At 43.8% G+C, this 19,073-nt stretch overlaps 1 protein-coding gene across 1 annotated transcript in view; it reads right to left on the bottom strand.

Moving 5' to 3' along the window:
• Nucleotides 1-6,439: 6,439 nt before the first annotated feature.
• Nucleotides 6,440-19,073, bottom strand: part of RAB3B (RAB3B, member RAS oncogene family) — a 125,022-nt gene continuing 112,388 nt past the window's right edge. Inside the window, exons 5-6 of the mRNA XM_075003188.1 lie at nt 16,058-16,182; nt 6,440-6,956 (exon numbers count right to left, since the gene is read on the bottom strand). Coding sequence (XP_074859289.1) covers nt 6,769-6,956; nt 16,058-16,182 — 313 coding nt within the window. The 3' untranslated portion in view covers nt 6,440-6,768. The remainder of the gene's footprint in view (nt 6,957-16,057; nt 16,183-19,073) is intronic.

Raw genomic sequence — 19,073 nt, forward strand, 5'->3', positions numbered from 1 at the left:
GCTTTCTTCTCACCTGATAGAGTTTCCTTGGCCTTACTTCTTCCATTACGACTCTGGTTTGTGCTTAAATGCACATTAAGAGCACACCTTACTTTGATTAGGACAGACCTGTTTGCTGCACACTGTTGGTGAGGAGGCTTCAGCCTGTGTGCAGAATCTGGACACGCATTTTTTTTTAATAACCTTTTGGCACAATCTTCCAGAGCCATGAAATTGTAGTAATGCCAGTCCTGTGAAAGTATAAATATCTTACTAGAGTAGCAAGATAAGAAATCTTCAAGGAACTATACTGCACTCTATTATATTATCTAAATCTATATACAAGGGTAATATGCTTGAATTTATGTACAGCCAAAAGCGAGTTAGGTACTTTGCAGATGGTAAATACTACAGGAAGAACTACTCTTGTCCAGCATCCTAGGGACCTGACCAGTGCCAAATGAGAGAATTTGCCAGACCACAGGTGGTCAGTATTGTCTAGCAGCATTACCAACGCTTCCATTGTTTACTGGGCTCTTAAAAGACATTTAGGAGTACGTTATAGCTAAATAACAGCACAGAATACTTGAGAGCCAGGACTGGTGGCTGTAAACAAATTTTATGGGACCACAGGACACTCGGCCACACCCATGATGGGTGGTTGTCCTGCTAACTAAAATCATGCTGGATTACGGATGTTGCTGGATGAGAGAGTTCCAGATTAGCTAGGTTCAACCTGTAGTTTTTAAAGTGACTTAGGCACTTAGGAGTCAAAACCTCAGGTCATAGGCTCCTAAGTCACTTAGCTGCTTTTGAAAATTGTACTCTACATTTTTCCATGAAGAGTTTACTATCTAACTGGCCCTCATACACCATGTATATGTTCCTGATGTGTGTGTCTACTGGTTGCACTCAGGACAGCTCCTCCTGTGATTTTTTTTCTTCTTGTATTGGTAGGATATTTTTTTTTTTTTTACAACCTTGGAAAGGCTTGTTCTGAGACATTCTCCAGATGGTTCCTTTTTTCAGCAGAAGCTGGCCCAGCTGCACAGGTCCATACAGACTGTATTAAGTCCGCAGAGATGAGTAAAAAGGTTGGGGGGGAACAAAACTAAGAGGTCAGAGTATTACACAAACTAAGGGGATCCTTCTGTAGCATGTGGGGAGTAGAGAGAAGATATCTCCTTTCAGAGGTTTAGAATGCAATACTTTTCTGTTTTATTCAGCCACAAGATGGACCCCAAACTACATGCAGCCTGGAGCTCATTCTCTCCATAGGACATACGGGTTTCTTTTAGGAATCTGCATTCAAATCTATTGAGCAACTTGAGGCATTTCTCCCTCCTTCTCTGTTTTTGGTAGAGATGGTCTGGATACAGACCATCCCACCATCCACTCTAAACCTGGTATCTAGTTCTAGGGATCTTCTAATGTGCAGCAAGTCTTACCAGACATGACCAGGGGCATGACTTGAAAAGAGAGGATCCCTATTTTACACAGGTATTGCAGTTCAAAATTCCCCTGCCCCTGAAAGCATAGGCTGCTGGCTGCATAAGTGGCTTGAGAACCTTGGTAGTCCAAGCCATCTCAGAAGAGACAGGATGATTCTCTCTGGCTTCCCAAAGGCCTAGATCTCTCCTTTTTGTGGGGTATGGAAGAACACTGACTTTTTCTTTGGACTACTTTAACCCTCCTGTACTAGGGCAGGGGACCTAAACAGCACTGCCAGAGAGCCAGACCTCAGGCTCTTTGACAGGAAGAGTGCCCATTCTCTTGCCAAGCCTGCGAACAAGATACAACCTACTACAGGGAGAAAGGGTGGTTCAGCCTCCTTGGCCAAACAGTCTGTGGCCTCTCTTGCAGTTCTGCCATCCTGGGCAACTCACAAAGTGGATACATGTCCACTGAATGATGGAGTAAGACTATCTGGTCCTTGTGTATCTGCCCACCAGTGGACTCAAACCTGGGACCACCACAACTTAGTGCAAGAGCCTCTACAGTTGGTGCTAAAAGCCATCTGGCTCTCAGCTCAAGCAGTAGAGGAAACTCATTCTTTATCTCTGTAAGTGAGCTAACTGTCACTGACTACATGGGCTAGTGAATCACACCCCATGGGGTGCAATTCACATTTTCATAAAAGCTAATGAATAACTGCCAACAACAATTGTACTGATCTTTACCAGAAATTAGGCTACAGCATGACACCTGGTGCCCAGATTAGCAGAGGAGGTTGGATGTTACAAACTGCTCCCCTCACATTCAGGTGGGTCATAATTCCCAAGTGGGAAAAATGAGGACCCTGGGAAGAGGATAAGGCAAGTTGGTGGGCAAATGGGAAACAGGCATCGCTTTCCTCAGCCTTCCCATCTTTACCATGAAAATGGACACTTCACTGCAAACCGGATGGGAGAAAACAGTATTTTCCCCTCTAAACCTGTTACTGTGCTCTCCTAGTTCCTTCTCCTCCTGCTGTCTGCCTTTCCTCTATCATCTTTTACCCACCCTACCACATGCACACCAGCAGTTAATCCACATCTTCAGTTGCTTCTATTGCTCTGTGCATTCAGCATATTCCCTTCTCAACTCAGAACCCCTCAAAAGCTCCCGTCTCCTTCCACTCCAACTCTCACCAGTTCAGAAATGTATCTCTTCCCTGCCCCCCAAGCTACTTTCCTCAGTATGAGACCCTCTTCTATCTTTAAGATCACAGCTGAGAACCACCACCCTCAGCACTGAACCCGTCATCCAGGGGTTTTTTGGTCTGTTTTTTGTGACTAGTTAAATAAATGATCCTAAACCTGCTTGTCACCACTGAAATGCTACACCTGCTACTCTGTTAATGCTTGCTTTACCACTTAGCCTGAGCATCCCTCCCACACAGTGGTGCCTAATGATAACTGCAACCAGGGAACATCATCTGGCAGAAAAGGCACAAACAGGTCAGTTGAATTCAAGATTCAGAAAAAGACCATCTCTTTCCTGAGGGATGGCTCCATCCTTACTATGTATTGAGATAAGTAAAGTAATTCACACTCAAGCAATGTCTGGCCATATTGAGTGACTAAATAATGTCTTTTTATTTTGTCAACTTCATAAATATAATATGTACACTCCTAGCATTGCACAAATTGCATGTTGACCACCAAATTAGAAATATCTCACAAAAGAGCACGTATGTTGTGAGAGAACTTTTGAGAGCAAGAATAAACAGTATCCAAACACACTCTATAGCAGGGCTTTGATTAATTAGCACAATAGATATAGAAGCTATGTTAAATCTAGTTGGGTTTCCATGCCAGAACATTACTAGTCTTTGCATTAAAAACATTTGAGGTATGACAGAAGGATGCAGTTTCAAAGACAGCCTAAAGCTCTGATCATGCTAGTTACAATACAGTGGATGGATCCCTGCAGAGCACCCCAGCAACTTCAGCGGGGGTCTTCTGCAGACACAGTGACCCCTTGCACAACTCTGGCCTAAATGTGCAACTCTACATGCAAAAAATAGACAAATTTGACATCACTGATTTTATGTACAAATGCAGTTTGTACTCTCAAATCTGTGCATAACCCTTAATCCTGCCATGAGTGCAGGGGACTGGACTAGAGGACCTTTTGTGGTACCTTCAAATTCTATGATTCCATGATAAACAGTTTTACTAGCAAATACGCAGTTGGCATACAAAGTTTTAGGGCTGTGTTAACATAGTTCCCACCCATGTTTGCGTGTGTATATATATGTGTCACAAATCTGGCTACTACATATACTCACGCAGAACTATAGTCCCATAGATATTTTGCATACAATAACAGCGTCAGGAGCGTTGGATGTTTAGGCATGCTAGATCTAAACTGTAAAACTTGCATCCCAGAAAGAAGCAGAGAATGGGATGTTGATATTTCATATTCTTTAGGATCGGTCATCTGTTGTTCACTGTTGACTTTTTAAGCCTTTGTTATTTTTATTAATCCTTTCTTCTTGGAAGTTTTTCACTTTGTATTTAAGTCTGAAACTAGAGGGAAGAATGTCATCATGAGTGCAACATTCTAGCACAATTTTTTAAAAAAGCCAAGAACAATGTGAAAAGAAGAAATACTTGTTACGCATCAGCCAGGCTAGGGATTGTAATCACTGTGCTATACACATTACAGGCCCTCCTGCTAGTGGATTTTTCCCTTTAATTTTAGGGTTGACTGCGGCTTGATATCTATCCCTCTAGGAGTTCTGTCAGTTGACCAAGTTCAAGGGGGAAGTTCTCCTCTGCAAGACAAAACAGCTAGACCAGGGGGCTGCAACCTATGGCTCCAGAACCACATGCAGCTGTTTAAGAACTTGTCATTCCACAAAACCAAACGTGCTCATCAACCTTAGGTGTTTCTCCTCCATATTTTTAACTATCTAATCAACCACTCAGTCACAAAAGCATCAGTTCCTGTTCCCATTGCAACCAAATGCTTACTGATTTCAGTGGGAGTAGAACTGGGCACTTAATTACCTAGAAAGCATATTTAATTTTTTTTTTAAATAATGTCTCTAAAAGCCTTAGTGAGAAGCTCTTGCTAGGTAAAATTGGAGAAGGTCCCGCGCCATAAACTACAATGCTGATTTCCAGTGAAAATCAATACATTAAATATTGCTGGCTGCAGTAACTCCCTCCAGTGCATTCAGCAATACAAAGGGAACAGGAAAAGACTGTATGGGTGCAAGAATGTATCTTTGCAAGGGGTCTCTGAAAGCCTGCCAAAGGAATGATCTGTTTTTAGATGAATGGGGCTTTGCACAGTTTTCTGAAGACTTGCAGGAGTGCCATGCACTCTCTTTTATGCCTGAGTTCAACCGCCTTGTCCTGAGGGGTAGATTTGTCACAAGCTGTGTAAGATTCACCCTGGAGCTTATGCTTGCATTTTGGGTGCATGTGGTATCTTTCCACAGGTTTCCTTACACAAGGGTTAGTCGTATAGCGGGGAGGGATAGCTCAGTGGCTTGAGCAGTGGCCTGCGAAAGCCAGGGTTGTGAGCTCAATCCAATGAGGGAAATAGATATCGGGGATGGTGGTTGGCCCTGCCAAGAGGGCAGGGGCATGGACTAGATGACCTCCTGAGGTCCTGTCCAGCTCTAGGAGATGTGTGTATATCACATAAAGTATTGTAATCTGGTGATGTTTGCCTGTAAATCTAGTTACTTCATTTAATTATCAGGCTGGAGAAAAGTAATTCTAAGATTAAACAAAATTAATTATTTTTCCTTTAATAACCAAAGCCTCAACTAATATATCAAGGGAAGTAACTTGAATACAAAACTTAGGACTCTAACAGCTTTTTGCTAGTAGACTTTTTACTACTTAGCTTGTAACCTCTTTGGGGCAGAACTCATCTTTTTTTATTCTGTATCTGTATAGCTCCAAGCACAACAGAGTTGATGGACTTTTAAGTGTCAGCAACCTGTCTCAGGTAGCGTGTCAATATTGGACCGTTTGACCTCTATGTACAGTCTGAGTGCCAGTGATACCTTTTCAAGTCACTAGCGGTCCTATATACACCAGCTACATTAATAAATAAATTCAGATTCAGAGCTTTATCGCTTAGGTAGTGGTTGAGAGCATTAGCTGATCTTTTGTTCATCCACAAAATTGACCTGTGTACCAAGAGTGGCACATGTGTCGGAGGTTGCTGATCCCTGTGCTGCGGCATCAGTGTTCCCTCTAATCTTCTCCATCCACGTGCAGATGAATATTTATGTGCACCACAGCATGTGCACCCTCAGTAGAAACAAAACTTAGCTGTGGGTGGTCTGCTAATCAGCTGGGCAACAACTGAATCTCTCCTGAGTGGCTGCACACGCACCCAGCTTACAGGAAACACTGTATGGCATTATAATAATAGCTAAACCGACTGTTCTGAAAGATCACTTAGTTTAAGAGCAACAAGCAGACTAATTGGTTACAAACACTGACATGTTGGCTTCCAATAATTTGATCCGAGATACTGACCTTCAGGGTTGAAATGCTGCACTTGACTCCGGACAAGCTCTGAATTCAGGAAGCGCAAACGTGACTTAAAGCTTCTCTTACCCTCTCCCTGCTTGAGCTTTCAATTCTTATGTTAAACTTCTGAAGAGGTCTGGCACAAAATCCAACCCTCACTCTCTTGATTTTCTTGGTGGCCCTACAGTATCAAGCAGAAGACAATCCTTTCTTGCTACTCAGTCCTGCTCCATCAAAGCCAACGGCAGAGTTTTACCTCAAGGAGCATTGCCATTTCCTACCTGAAGTCTTGAGATGTTCTGGGTTTTTTAGATTGAAGGACCATATTTACTTTCCTATTTTGTGAGGGGACTGTGGGTTTCTTTTATTTTCAAAATCTTTTCCCTTCTGTTTTTTTGTTTTGTTTTGTTTTGTTTTGTTTTAATGCTCAGTGTTCTTTATCAGATTCTGAGCTGCATGTTGGCATAGCAGAGCACTCTCCCCAGCACAAGGGCTGGTAACAACAAAGCAACAATCTCCATGGGACTCATCTAAAAATACATTATACAATTCTCACACTTAAGTGCAATTCATCCATTAACACTAGGTGCACTTACAATATTTATTTAGTTTTTTTTTGTTTTGTTTTACAGGATTAGATATATTCAATATATTTAACGTTAAACTTTCCAGGACATTTAACAACCACGTCCATTTCCACTATAACAGAAACTTCAGTCTTCAGACTGTAAGATAATACATCACATGTGAAAAGATAAAGTGTGTTCAAGGAAGGGGAAGAGAGATTTCACAGAGATTAAAATCACTAGCAGGAACAGTTCTGCTGCAAAGGGGGTGGGTGATCTGTGAGTCGCATGTTCTTCCCAGAAATGCCTCTGGACGAGTCAGACTCTATGCTCTCTGACATTTTTTCACAGATTATATCCACTAGACGCTCAAAGACCTGTCTTACATTGATGTTCTCTTTGGCACTGGCATCAAAATAATCAAAACCTGTGAAGGAAGGAACAAATATATTAAAAAAATAAAATCTGTAAGTCTCGTCACAAAAAGCATGCTTAAAATGAGTGTAATGATCTGCTTAAAACATCAACAATTTGTTTTATGTTCATTTGGTAACCCAGAAACACTTCAGAAATATAGAACATCCAGGCAGACTGAAGCTGTCCGTGGTTCAGCTAAGTCTAAGGGATGAGGCTAACCTTTAATACTACCAGGGCAATGAGCTTTCTAAGCAGTGCAGATAAGTAGACTCCAGAACACTGCCCCTTCTCATCAGAAAACAGCAAGACTGGAATTAGTGAAGTTACTGATGATTCCAACATTGCTTTTTTTTTTTTTTTATTTTTCCCAGCATGCCATTGGCATCCTGCATCCGTGAAGGAGTCTGCCATCAAATCAACTATGTCAACCCTCCTGCCCACTCAGATCAAATCATGGCACTTAGCTCTCTTTCATTACAAATCTGAATTCTTACATGAGACTTAAACACAGTGCCTCAGCCAAGAACAGAATATCAATGCATTGAAGCAATGACGTCAGCCACTACAACTCTTCTTCTTCCAATTCCCAGAAGTCTAGGGCTACGTCTACACTACAGCACAACCCTGAAAGGCAACCTTTTGAAAGCTCCCTTCCCAAAGATCACCTTTCGAAAACAAGCGTCTATGCACAAAAAGCAGATTGAGGCCACAAAGTGCCCTTTTGAAATGCCAGTTGGCTCTTTTGCAAGAGACTGTCCACACAGCTATAAGCAGTCTTTTGAAAGAATGGGCCAGGAAACACCACAGACGAGGTTGTGTGGTGGACAAGCCCTTCTGGACCCTGCAGCCAGCTGCTCCTTTAAAGAGCTCCTCCCAAGCATCCTCACCCTGCACACACTGAGGGCTGCTTTGCCATACACAGCAATGAAGACCCAGTGCAAGGACCACATGTCTATTCCACAGGCAGATGGATCCCCAGCAGCTCCACAATGGGGATCTCTTCGAGGCTGTGCTCAGCCTGCTGGCCATAGTGCTCGTGGCCATCCTCCAGTGGCTCCAGGGGCCACCCACATAGCTGTCATCCTGCAGGCCACCCCCATGGGGCAATGTCTGCACCCCCTCCTCCAGGTGATCCAGCGCCTGTGGAACTATCCCATCAACACCAAGCGGTGGGACTGGCTGGTGCTGGGGTACTGGGATGACAACCACTGGCTCCAGAACTTCCACACAACCAAGTGGATGTTTCTGGAGCTCACCGCAGCCCTCCAGCACCAGGACACCTGGATGCAGCCCATGCTCCCTCTGCAGCAGAGGGTAGCCATCACCCTCTGGAAGCTGGCCACCCCGGACAACCACCAGTTTGGGGTGGGCGAGGCCACTGTCGGGGCCATCCTCATGGAGGTAATCCATGCTCAGGTCACACACCCAACCCACTATAAGGGAAGGGGTAGGGGGCTCCCAGGCATGGGGAACCGGACCCTGGGGAGGGGGGACTGTGGAAGGGGGCTCCCTGCACTCCCTGCCTTTGTCAGCTGCAAAGGGTACCACTTTGTGATGCTCCAGGCTCTTGTCAGTTCCCAAGGGTGTCTGCATGGGCTGGTCGGGCTGTGCCTATGATGCCTGGATGTTTAGGAACTTGTTGCTTGGATGCAGGAGGGCACTTACATCCCCCTGCAGGACCTCCAGGTCAGGGACACAATCGTGCCCCACTGCATTGTGGCAAATGCTGCCTACCCCCTGCACCTGTGGTTCATGAGGCCCTACACCAGACATACTGACCCCACCCAGGCCGTTCTGAACAAGCGTCTGAACCAAGCCCAGAACATGGTGGAGTGGGCATTTGGCCACCTGACGGGATACTTTCGGTGCCCCCTAACACACCTACAAGTCAGCCTCCACAACATGCTGGCCATGTTGGGGGCATACTGCACTCTCCACAATACTGTGAGGAGCAAGCATGAGACATTCATGCGGGGGTGGACTGCCAACACCAGCCCTGGCTATGAGCAGCCAGCTGCTGTCCTGTGGTGCCAACACACTAGGCTGGGGTGCAGGTCAGGAAGACCCTCAGGAAGGCCTTTACTTGGGGACCCTCCCCCATGCACCCTCCATCCCAACACCTCCGCCAGCCATCCATCCCTCACTGCTTCCCCACCATGAACAAGGGACACGGGGTGGTGGAAAATAAACTCTTTACTGTACAATATGCAACATGTGAGCTATTACTCAGTGAAAAAGTAACAATATACATGGGGGCTGGGGGGTAACTATATACACGGAGGGATGGGGTGGTGGGCCTTACTCCTCCATGGAGTTGGGGGACAGTGACCTGTGCCAGCCACGGGTGCCCCTACTGCCCCGAGTATGGAGTCCCTGTTGGGGCTGGGATAGGGCTGGGACAGGGGTGCTGCAGCCACGGGCTCAGTGGAGATGGGTGAGACGGGAGCAACTGGCTCGCCCTGGCCCACGCTGGCCACGAGACATTGGCCAAGTGCCAGCCAGGCGGCTGCGGGGAGGTCAGAGGTTGCAGGAGGAGCTGCAGGGTGCCTGGCATGGGAGCGGGAGGCTGGGAAAGGCGGGTGGTCACACCCTAGGTGAGGCGTCAAGGGCGCATGCCACCCAATCCCAGGCTGCCCCCTCCAATGCCAGCCACTCCTGCAGGATGCTGTTTGGATCCCACTAGGTGGCTGGCTGTGTGGGTGGTGGCCTCCTCTTCACAGTGGTGCCGTTGCGCGACCCTGCTGCAGCCCTGTGTGGGCACAGGAGGTGGGCTGCCTTGGCCCCCCCCTCAGTGGCTGCTGCAGGGTCCCTGGGCCATGGACATGATGTGACCAGCGCCTGGATGGCAGTGCTGGGGAGACAGAAGGGGACAGAGAGATGAACTATCAGTCCTGTAACTTGGCCTTGGGGGCCATGCCCTCCGCCCCGATAGTCCCCTCATCCCCCTGTCCAATGGCCCAGGGGCCCTGGGGGATCCCAGGTACTGGGGGTCCCCACTTGGGTGGGGCACACACAGGCTTTGGTCAGGCCCCCCACCCACTACCCTCCTCGACCATGTGGCCTGTGGTGCTGTCCATGGGGGCAGGTGCTGAGTGCGACATGCAGCCCCCTCTGGGGCCTGAGGAGCACAGCTGTCCAGGGCAGGTCCAGACTGGGGCTGGCAGCCAAGTGAGCAGCCCACTGCCAGCTGTGGCAGAGGCAGCCACCTCCTCCCACACGCCAGGTCATCCAAAAAGCCCAGGACCTATCTGAAGGTCCGTGCAGGAACTCAGGAGAGGCCTGGGTGGAGGGGACCAGGCTGGAGGTCTCTGAGGGTATAGCAATGGCAAGGGTCCTGTCGCTCGAGCCCTTGTCATCACTGGTGGGCTCTCTCTCATAGCCCATCTGCTGGGGAATGCTTGCGCCCGAGGGTCCCAGCAGGTCCTCAGCCTCAGTGTTGGGCTCTGGCTCCAGCCCAGTGCTGTCCAGCACCACAATAGAAGGTGCCACCCTCCTTGGGCTCGAGGAGGTGGTTGAGCTCATCGAAGTGTTGGCCCCTGCCCCTGAGTGGCTGGCCACATCCCAAACACAGCAGTATGCCTGCCACAGCTCTTTAAATTAACTGGACAGCTGGTTGGCTGGGCGGGAGGCACGGGGGGTGGGGGAGGGGGAGTTCCAGGAGGTCGGGCCTGTTGACAGCCCAGAGAAAGTGGTGGCATTCCAGCACTGGCCAGTTGTGTAAAGCAAGAGCTCTTCATCCCCCAGAGTCCTAGGAGGTCCTTAATCTCGGCCTCGCTCCAGGAGGGGCCCCTGGCTGGGCTCCTGCGAGCCTTCATCTGACTGGGAGGGGGGTGGCTGCGGGGTCACAGGGTCCTGGCTGCTGGCCATGCTGTCGATGGGGTGGCTGCTGCCGGTCTGGCATCACTGGGAGGGCGTACTGCTAGAGGCTTGCTCTCCCTGCAGCCAGCACACACTCAGCTTGCTGCTATGGGGTTTCTGGGTCTGCGTGTCTTTAAATGCAGCTGGATCAGAGACCATAGAGCTCCACTTGTGCTGGCAGGGGCGTCTCCACGCTCCAGCTGGCTGGTGCCATGGGGGACTGCTCTTTCAGAAAAGCAGTCTGTGGAGTATCTACACAGGTTTACTTTTGAAAGAGTCTATAGAAAGGGCGCGCGCTTCCTGAAATGGAAAGGAAGAGCAACTTTGAAAGGCAGGCTGTGCTCTTTCCAAACTCCTTTTGAAAGAATGCATTTTGCATGTAGACACTCTGGGGGATATTTCAAAAGAGGCCCTCCTTTCAAAATAAATGCTAGTGTAGATGAGGCCTAGGAGACTAATCATTATTTACAAAAATTACATTATTTCTGTTCTTCCTACTATTACATTGTCTACAACAAGAAGACAAACTATCCTATAAATGATCTGCTTTGCAATAAATTACAATCCATGATGATTTGTATGAGGGGCTGTTTGTACCACATCAGCTCTCATGCCCTGTTACTAAGCCAAGGAAAAGAAAAGCCAATTTAACTAACTAGGTTTGCCATCATTCCATCACTCCCATTCTCATTGTTTCCATCTGTAAAACAACAGGTAAGTTTCTAAACACTTCTATCTCTTCAAAATAATTTTAAAAAGTCTCCTCACTTTTAACAAGACAAAATACCTAGCAGAGCACATACCAACACTAAGCTATTGGCTGTGACTATGCTACTTGAATAATTAGACAATTTGCAGAGGTCAACTTTTAGAACTGGTTCTTCGTGAAAGTAATATAATAACCCATCAACAAAACCAAGCAACTCCAGATGAATAAATCTCTGCTGTCAAGGATACCTCAAACTTATTTAACTTACAGTCACTGGCAGGCTAGTTCCTGAAAGCACAGAACAGAAAGACAGAGGGGCAAAAGTACTTTTAAGACATATTCATGGACTGTCCTACAGCCTAGAATCCTCATAGCACTTGGTGTTTTTGTGATGGGGAACTATGCATATACATTTTATACTCACAGAGGTTGGGGCTGAAATCAGCCCAGAAATCTGTAGCTTCAGAAATTTAATCCAGACCTATTCAAATATTTTCATCACAGATGTTGAGGGAAAATATTAATTGAATTGTACTTATTAAATAAGGCACTGACGTAATGAACCAAACCCATTACATGTGGGCCAGTAAACAACTTCTGACAGTGGTTAGGACTGGATGCACACACAGAAAGGTTCAAGGAACCATCTACGGCATGACAACTACAAGAGTATTTTTGGCCTAACTTCAGACATGTCCTTATGCATTGAAGTTTATAACCTTAGTACACTCCCATTGTAGGATTCATAATTATTGTCCTAAAGATATTAAAAGGCCTGCTTCTACAAAATTCCTATTAATGGCTGAAATTAAAGGTGATGCCAAGGAAGAAAAATTAGCCTCCAGTTGCCAGATAATGAAGGCTCCTCACCTCAAGCAGACATTAATCAAGTACATCATCGCAGATTATTTTATTGCTCCTATAAATACTCATAGAAGCATGCAGAGGCATAAATTTTACATGAAGCCTTTCATATAAAAACTAACAACCAGGCAATAACCAACTAACCCAACTTCTTTCTCCTCACAAGGGAATAACATAGGACATTGTACATAATGTTGCAGTGGGCCTTAGAAAAGCTGCCTGATAAAAACTGAACTATTTTAAAATAGACAACTTTTCAAACATTATGAGGCCAAAGCAGAGTGGAATTGACAGGAACGTCCAGAAGCATAATTAGCTTTTGCTTTCTTCTACCAGTGGGGATATATTTCTTCTTGGTGCATTTGACAAGGCCAAGAATAGGTCAAGTGGTACAAGTGTGGACTGTTCATTAAGTAGCTTTGTTCTGATGTAATCAATTGGTATGGAGACAACATACACTCTGTGTGTATTTATATGCATGCAGGCAACATGCCCTTTGAAACATCCCAGGTAGTAGGTTTTAGACTCCACATGTCAGGAAATAGTAGTTTTGGTTTCCCCCCCACCAGTGAAGAACATTTAGAAAAAAATTAGAAGATGGGATAGTAGCTCAAACAGGACTTCACACCTAGTTGTAATATCTTTAGGCATCAGTTTCAAATTTGCAATCACTGAACACTAAATTACTCATGACAAATATGCAAGCATACATGCAAACGATATAAAACATGCAGGTGTGAATGTAAGATAGGTATCTGTTTTGCATATAATTATATTTTCAGGTGCACGCTGCGTGCTTATGTGTGAGAAAAAGACCAAGTACTTCTTTTGCAAACTAAACATGTTTACTTAACAGGGCTTCCAGTTCTTGATATTTATTTTTAGCAATTTTTGAGAGCTACGTAAACATTCACAATCAAGAAGTTTTGGGTCTTTCTTATTTTAAGTCGTAATGAGTAAAGTTTGGTAAATACATTACTTATTATATTGCTATATTCCATAACGAGCAACCTCTTCATAACGTTCCCTAGCATGATTTAATGCAGGGCTGTATCCTACATTGAAGTGCACTAGGGAACCTTGTGTACCAGCAGAGTCTGCAGGATCAATTAATGTGCAACATCGTAGTGTGGTTTAGAAATCACACCCTTGTAGTCCATATTATTTAGCCTCTGGAGACAGGCCCTTAGATGCATGTAAGTATTTCTAGGGTCCCTCTGGAATTTATGGATAAACAACAATTTAATTCTTTTTTGTATTGGAGGTATTTTATCAATGTGAAATTCAGAAGCCCTAATAGACCACTACTAAAAAGCAATTATAATTACAGGGAAGGGAAGGTCTTAGTATTTATGGTAGCACAGACAAAATTGGAGCCTTATGGTTCTACGTACAGTTCTGATATATTTAAGGTATATGAGTAATCTGATTATTGAAAGTTGTTTGAGATAGGACTCTGTGGCTACATCTACACGAGAGGGTTTTATTGACAAAACTTGCAGAGTATCTACACATTATATGTGTTTTATCAACAGGAACTGTCGACAAAAAAGCCATGTAGATGCTCCGAGGAGGCCCTTTTTGTCAACACAGAGCATCAAAAGATCAATCCACTTTTATGTGAAGATGCGACCTGCAAGCTGAAGTTTTGTCAGAACATCTTTTCTGACAGTCACTTCTGTAGACAGATGCTTCTAGTGTAGAAGTAGCTTGTGTGTACAGTGCTTATTTCAATGGGCTCCTGCTCCAGGACTGACACTCTTCAGCCCTACCACAATACAAATTATAAATACCACCCATAGAGAGAGCCCTGTCCATAACTGTTGATTTCCTAAGAGTCACACACTTAAATAGTGATGGAACTAGATAAACAATTTGGCTCTAGTCTCCTTTTTTTAACTATAGAGTACAATCCCTCCAGTTAAGAATAGAACCCCAAAATACAGATTTGAGAATGCTAAATACATGAGAAATTGGGGTGCATGTTCTATATTCTGGTGTTTGTTCTAAAAATCTTTATTCGAAACTCAGTTTCTTCCAGAAGCTCCTTTTTTCCAGCAATCAGATTATGTTACTTCTATATGTGGGCAGCAAACCTATTAATTAACTGTAACTTTTCTCAGGGTACCTAGAATGATGAGCTAAACCCTACCTCCAGTGTTAGGGAGCCTTGCTCATACTTAGCTGGATGGCAGCTCCTCAACACTACCAGCCTAACAGCCACTCAAGCACTCTCCTCTGGGCCATGCACTCTTTCATTTTGCCTTGCAGGCTAACAATAGGTGCACCTCAACCCCAAAGTCCCTTTGAAGCATTCACCACTAGTGTCCAGCTTCTTATCCACTGAACTCTCATAGAAAAACTACAACTGCTTTCCCCAAAGGAACAGCGTACACTTCAGCTTGTAGGATTTATCTTGGGATCAGAACCTAGGTCAATATCAGAGCACATAAATGTACTTAGAGCAAAAACAAAGGTAAGTTTCTCATCAAAGATTCAAGAGCCTGTAAGACTAAAGGACACAAAAGGTTAGCTATAAAACAAAATCAGAAGTCAGTTTCTAGAGAGTAAATTAACAGGCTTACAAGTTGTCCAAAGACATTTACCTCACCATCAAAGTCCTCTGCAAGCAAGAGTGGAAGGGATCCCATTTTCATGAATCTAAATGCACTGCATGTTTACTTCCCAGTTGTAGGATTTTTGCCTTCTACTTATATCCTCAAATTCATTGTCTATATTCAGAGAACGTATAAATGTTTCCCTCCTTCCTCCTGTCCTTTGTTTTCCAGTGTGTTCTTCCCTGTTGACTTCAAATCTTTGTTGACTTTGTGTGTAAATAGACAGCCGTTGTGTTAGCTTGCAGTGCTTAATTTACAGCTCTCAACAAGTGAAAAGACATTTCTTGTCCAACAGAAAACCTGGTTTTCAACAATGTCTCAATACAGACTTTAAACATATTGCCAGTATACAGTATAAATGCATAACTCCTTATGTCATATATGTACATATAATTCACTATGATATTAATGACCAGAGTGACCCTGGCATCCACTTAAGACTTCACACCACCTTTTTTAGTGAACATGAAGGTATATACCAGAACCAAGACCACCGCCAGCAGGAGGGAAACGGGGGGCAGTGTCCATGAGCACAGTGTTTCAAAGGGGCACACAGCTCCAGCAACTGCTACTTTGGTAGTGGTGGTGGTCTGGAGTCCAGGCCCTTTTGAATTGCCGCAGCAGCACTCCTGCACTACTGTGCATGGCTTGGGGAGGGGGTGGGCGGGCGCGAGCACCACAGTCCAAGTGGTGCTGAGGGCTGAATGCCCTAGGCCCTGCCCCTTCAGCCCTTGGCTCTACCCCTTCCAGGGTGTGGAGCCAGGCCCCTCTTCCACCTTGCTCCAGGGTCTGCTGCAGCTGTCAGCCAGGCTGACCAAGTCACTCCTTAATGCCAACTAGCCAGGAGGTTCTCAGGTCACAGTAATTGTTGGATTTTTTTGCTCCACTCTAAAGAACAATTTATAATCTCTCAAATTGCACAAAAATATAAAATAAAAAAAATTCTGATGTAAAAGCAACTTTACATTCTGAAAATGGCACTGTAGTACTCAGCAAATGTTTAATACACAAATAAAAAGAAGAACATTATAAAAAGAGAAGAGGAGAAACTTTAACACATACCTAACTGATCAGCCAAATGTTTACCCCTTTCCAAAGGAATGATTCTTTCATCCTCCATGTCGCACTTGTTTCCAACCAGGATGACTTGTGCATTATCCCAGGAATAGGTCTTGATCTGAGTGGCCCTATATCAGAACAGAGGACACAGAAACTGTATTGTCAGTAATGCTAAAAGAATGTTATATAAGTTATAATGAAAAATATTAATAAAACATTAAACCCAATTCCAACTGTAAATCAGCTATAGATCAAAAGGTAAATCACCAAATATATAAGGCACCAATACAACATTTTAACTACACAACATATGGTAGATTCTACTTTATTATCCCAATACCTTGCATACAAACTTAATGTACTAAAAAAGTTTCTCATTCACACTTTTAAAATGGTTAAAACATTACAGAAACAGAAAAAAGCTATATTTCTTAGTTTCATTGTATATATTGTAGGAAAATTAACAACTTCGACAGTCACGTCTACTTGTAGAAATCAGTCAGAGGAACTGCCTTTACCCTAAGTCAGGCTCTACCCCCACAAAGAGAAGTGTATATAACAGATGTAAACTACTGTTAAAAGGGATTGGAATATATGGTACAAGTCACAAGCTATGATGAAAACAATCCAAAACAGTATCAAAAACTCAATGACTCCAGTAAATAAACAATACTTAATTTGTCATGGCTGTTATTTTATTTTTATGCAGGCTATTGAAAAGAACAATGCAGCAAATAGAATATTTAGGATTTTAGTAAAGAATTTGAAATAGTCTGTCATGAACTCATACTTGAAAAATTAAACCAACTTGAATAGGAAAGCCATCCTGTGGACTAAGTGTTTGCTAGAAACCAGTAAAAAAAAAAAGGTAAAGAAACATATGTATCAAATATGGGGGAAATAGGGTTTGGTGAAAGATTAGTTCCCATGTATAGATGGGATAATGGATGTCTAATGGATGGCAATGACCCTTGTAGATCGCCTGTTTTGGATAGTGATGCCTGTTGTTTCAGCTGTCTGTTCCATAAAGGGGCTTAATTACTTCACATATATATCATGAACAAAGGGTGTTTGGTACACCCAACAATTTCAGCAAAGCTTCACCCAAACTCACCATAACTTGGCTTTTTTCAGCATTTACAGGTTAGCCAAAAGAGACCCATGATTTGACCGGTTTTTATTTCTGTTTAATTTACTTAAATTGTTCTCCCTTTAACCACATGGGGCTTGATTCCTTCAGCTTCTGATTCACAGAGAACCTCCAATGCTGAATCACTTTCAATCATTTTAATTAGTTGTGAAGAGTCTACTCTCTTCTCCCTCAGAAATGTCAATTATATTATTCAATGAGTACCTGTGAAACAGGGTTTCATTTAATTGTGCATATTGCCTTAAATAAATGAACAGCACATTTTATTTGTAGATAATGAAATTAGTCTAAACAAAGGCTTTTCTTGAGTTCAGGCTGATTTTTCAAAATGCAGAAATTATGCAGAATTATGTATTTTGAAGCTAACACATTTCCTAGCTTGTAAAATGAAATTAACACGAGGTTTGTATATGCTCTTTACTAACCTGACCTTTTCCTCTCTTAACAAGTTGCAGATTGTTTTAACTCTTTCTTTTTCACTTGTATTCAATATTTGTTCAGCCAGTTCCTACCAACAACTTATTTACCTTCAGATGATTAATAGTTAAAAGGACAGCCAGCCTGCTGGTCTGCAGAAAGGAACAGTGAACAAGTGTCTTGAGGGAGACAATGGAATTTTCTCAGTGTCTTGTTCTTGCATATGGTTGATAGTACTAGGATAGGCAATATTCTCAAGCCTTATAATATCTGATTACAAGATCCATCACCCTTTCAGAAACATTCTTAGAAAATTGCTATATCCAAGATGTAGAATATACAACGTAGGCTCCATGAACTGCTAGCAAATAGAACTACTGCTGACTCATACAGCCTGTAATGACTCCCCCAAAGTGGTGGCCAGAAGAACAATTGTGAAATAAGAATGTGTCTAGAACACAGGATGTTAAATGGATGCAGTTTGATTGATCAGTACACCACAGTTTATCTACAAATTTCCTTACTTGTTGGGACAAGACATTATACACAAGCCAGCTGTTATCTACACTATAGGCTTCTGACAGTATGAGGAACATCTGGAGCACTTACAGTATTTCAGCATTTCATGGGGAGAGTTGTGGAAGACATAAATTTGCTATAGTCTACTTGAATGACCCCACTGTATTCAGGAGAACTTGAGAACCAAGAAAAAAAATGCCAGACTAAATGAGAAGCCTATGAACTACAGCTATCACTTGGTAAGTGCCAGTTCTCCAAAGCTTTAGTCAAGTATGTGGGACACAACTGCAAGAAGGTGCAAGTACCAATCTTGATAAAATTCAGGCTCCTACTGCATGGCTCCATCCATGAAATTACAGAGTTCAAGTCCTGTCTAGCATTTTGTGGATACTACCACAGATGTGTGAAGAAGTACCCTATCATTATCAAACTACTGAATGATCTCACCAGGGGATAACGGTTCAGGAAGAAAAAAGGGAAATGGCACACAAGAACTAAATAAAGGCTAAACCATTATGATCCCTTAAAAACCTTTGGGAATTGATTCCAATCAGGCTTCCAGCTGCCAATTTTGGTCACCAAAACCTATGGGAAGTACCACAAGCCCCATTCCTTCTGTTTGAAACTCCAAGGCAGATGTTTTTGTGCCCGATAGGCAAATGCCTGACAAGTTCAACTGCGAGCAGAGAGAGGGCATATCTACCCTACAAAATTAAGTCAACCTAACTTATATCAGCATACAGCCACCATAGTAACAGCATTGTTTCTGCAAGTCCATGCTTTGCTCCTTGTATCTGCAGTGCTCACCCTTGCCTGAAGTGCTTGTGTATCATCAATAGACCCCAGCTGTCTGTGGGAAAAACTGAACCTAGGACCTCTAGAGTTTAGTGCATGAGCCTCATCTACCACATGAGCTAAAAACCAGCTAGATGT

Source organism: Carettochelys insculpta, chromosome 9 (assembly GCF_033958435.1).
Source record: "Carettochelys insculpta isolate YL-2023 chromosome 9, ASM3395843v1, whole genome shotgun sequence".
Classification (NCBI taxonomy): Eukaryota; Metazoa; Chordata; order Testudines; family Carettochelyidae; genus Carettochelys; species Carettochelys insculpta.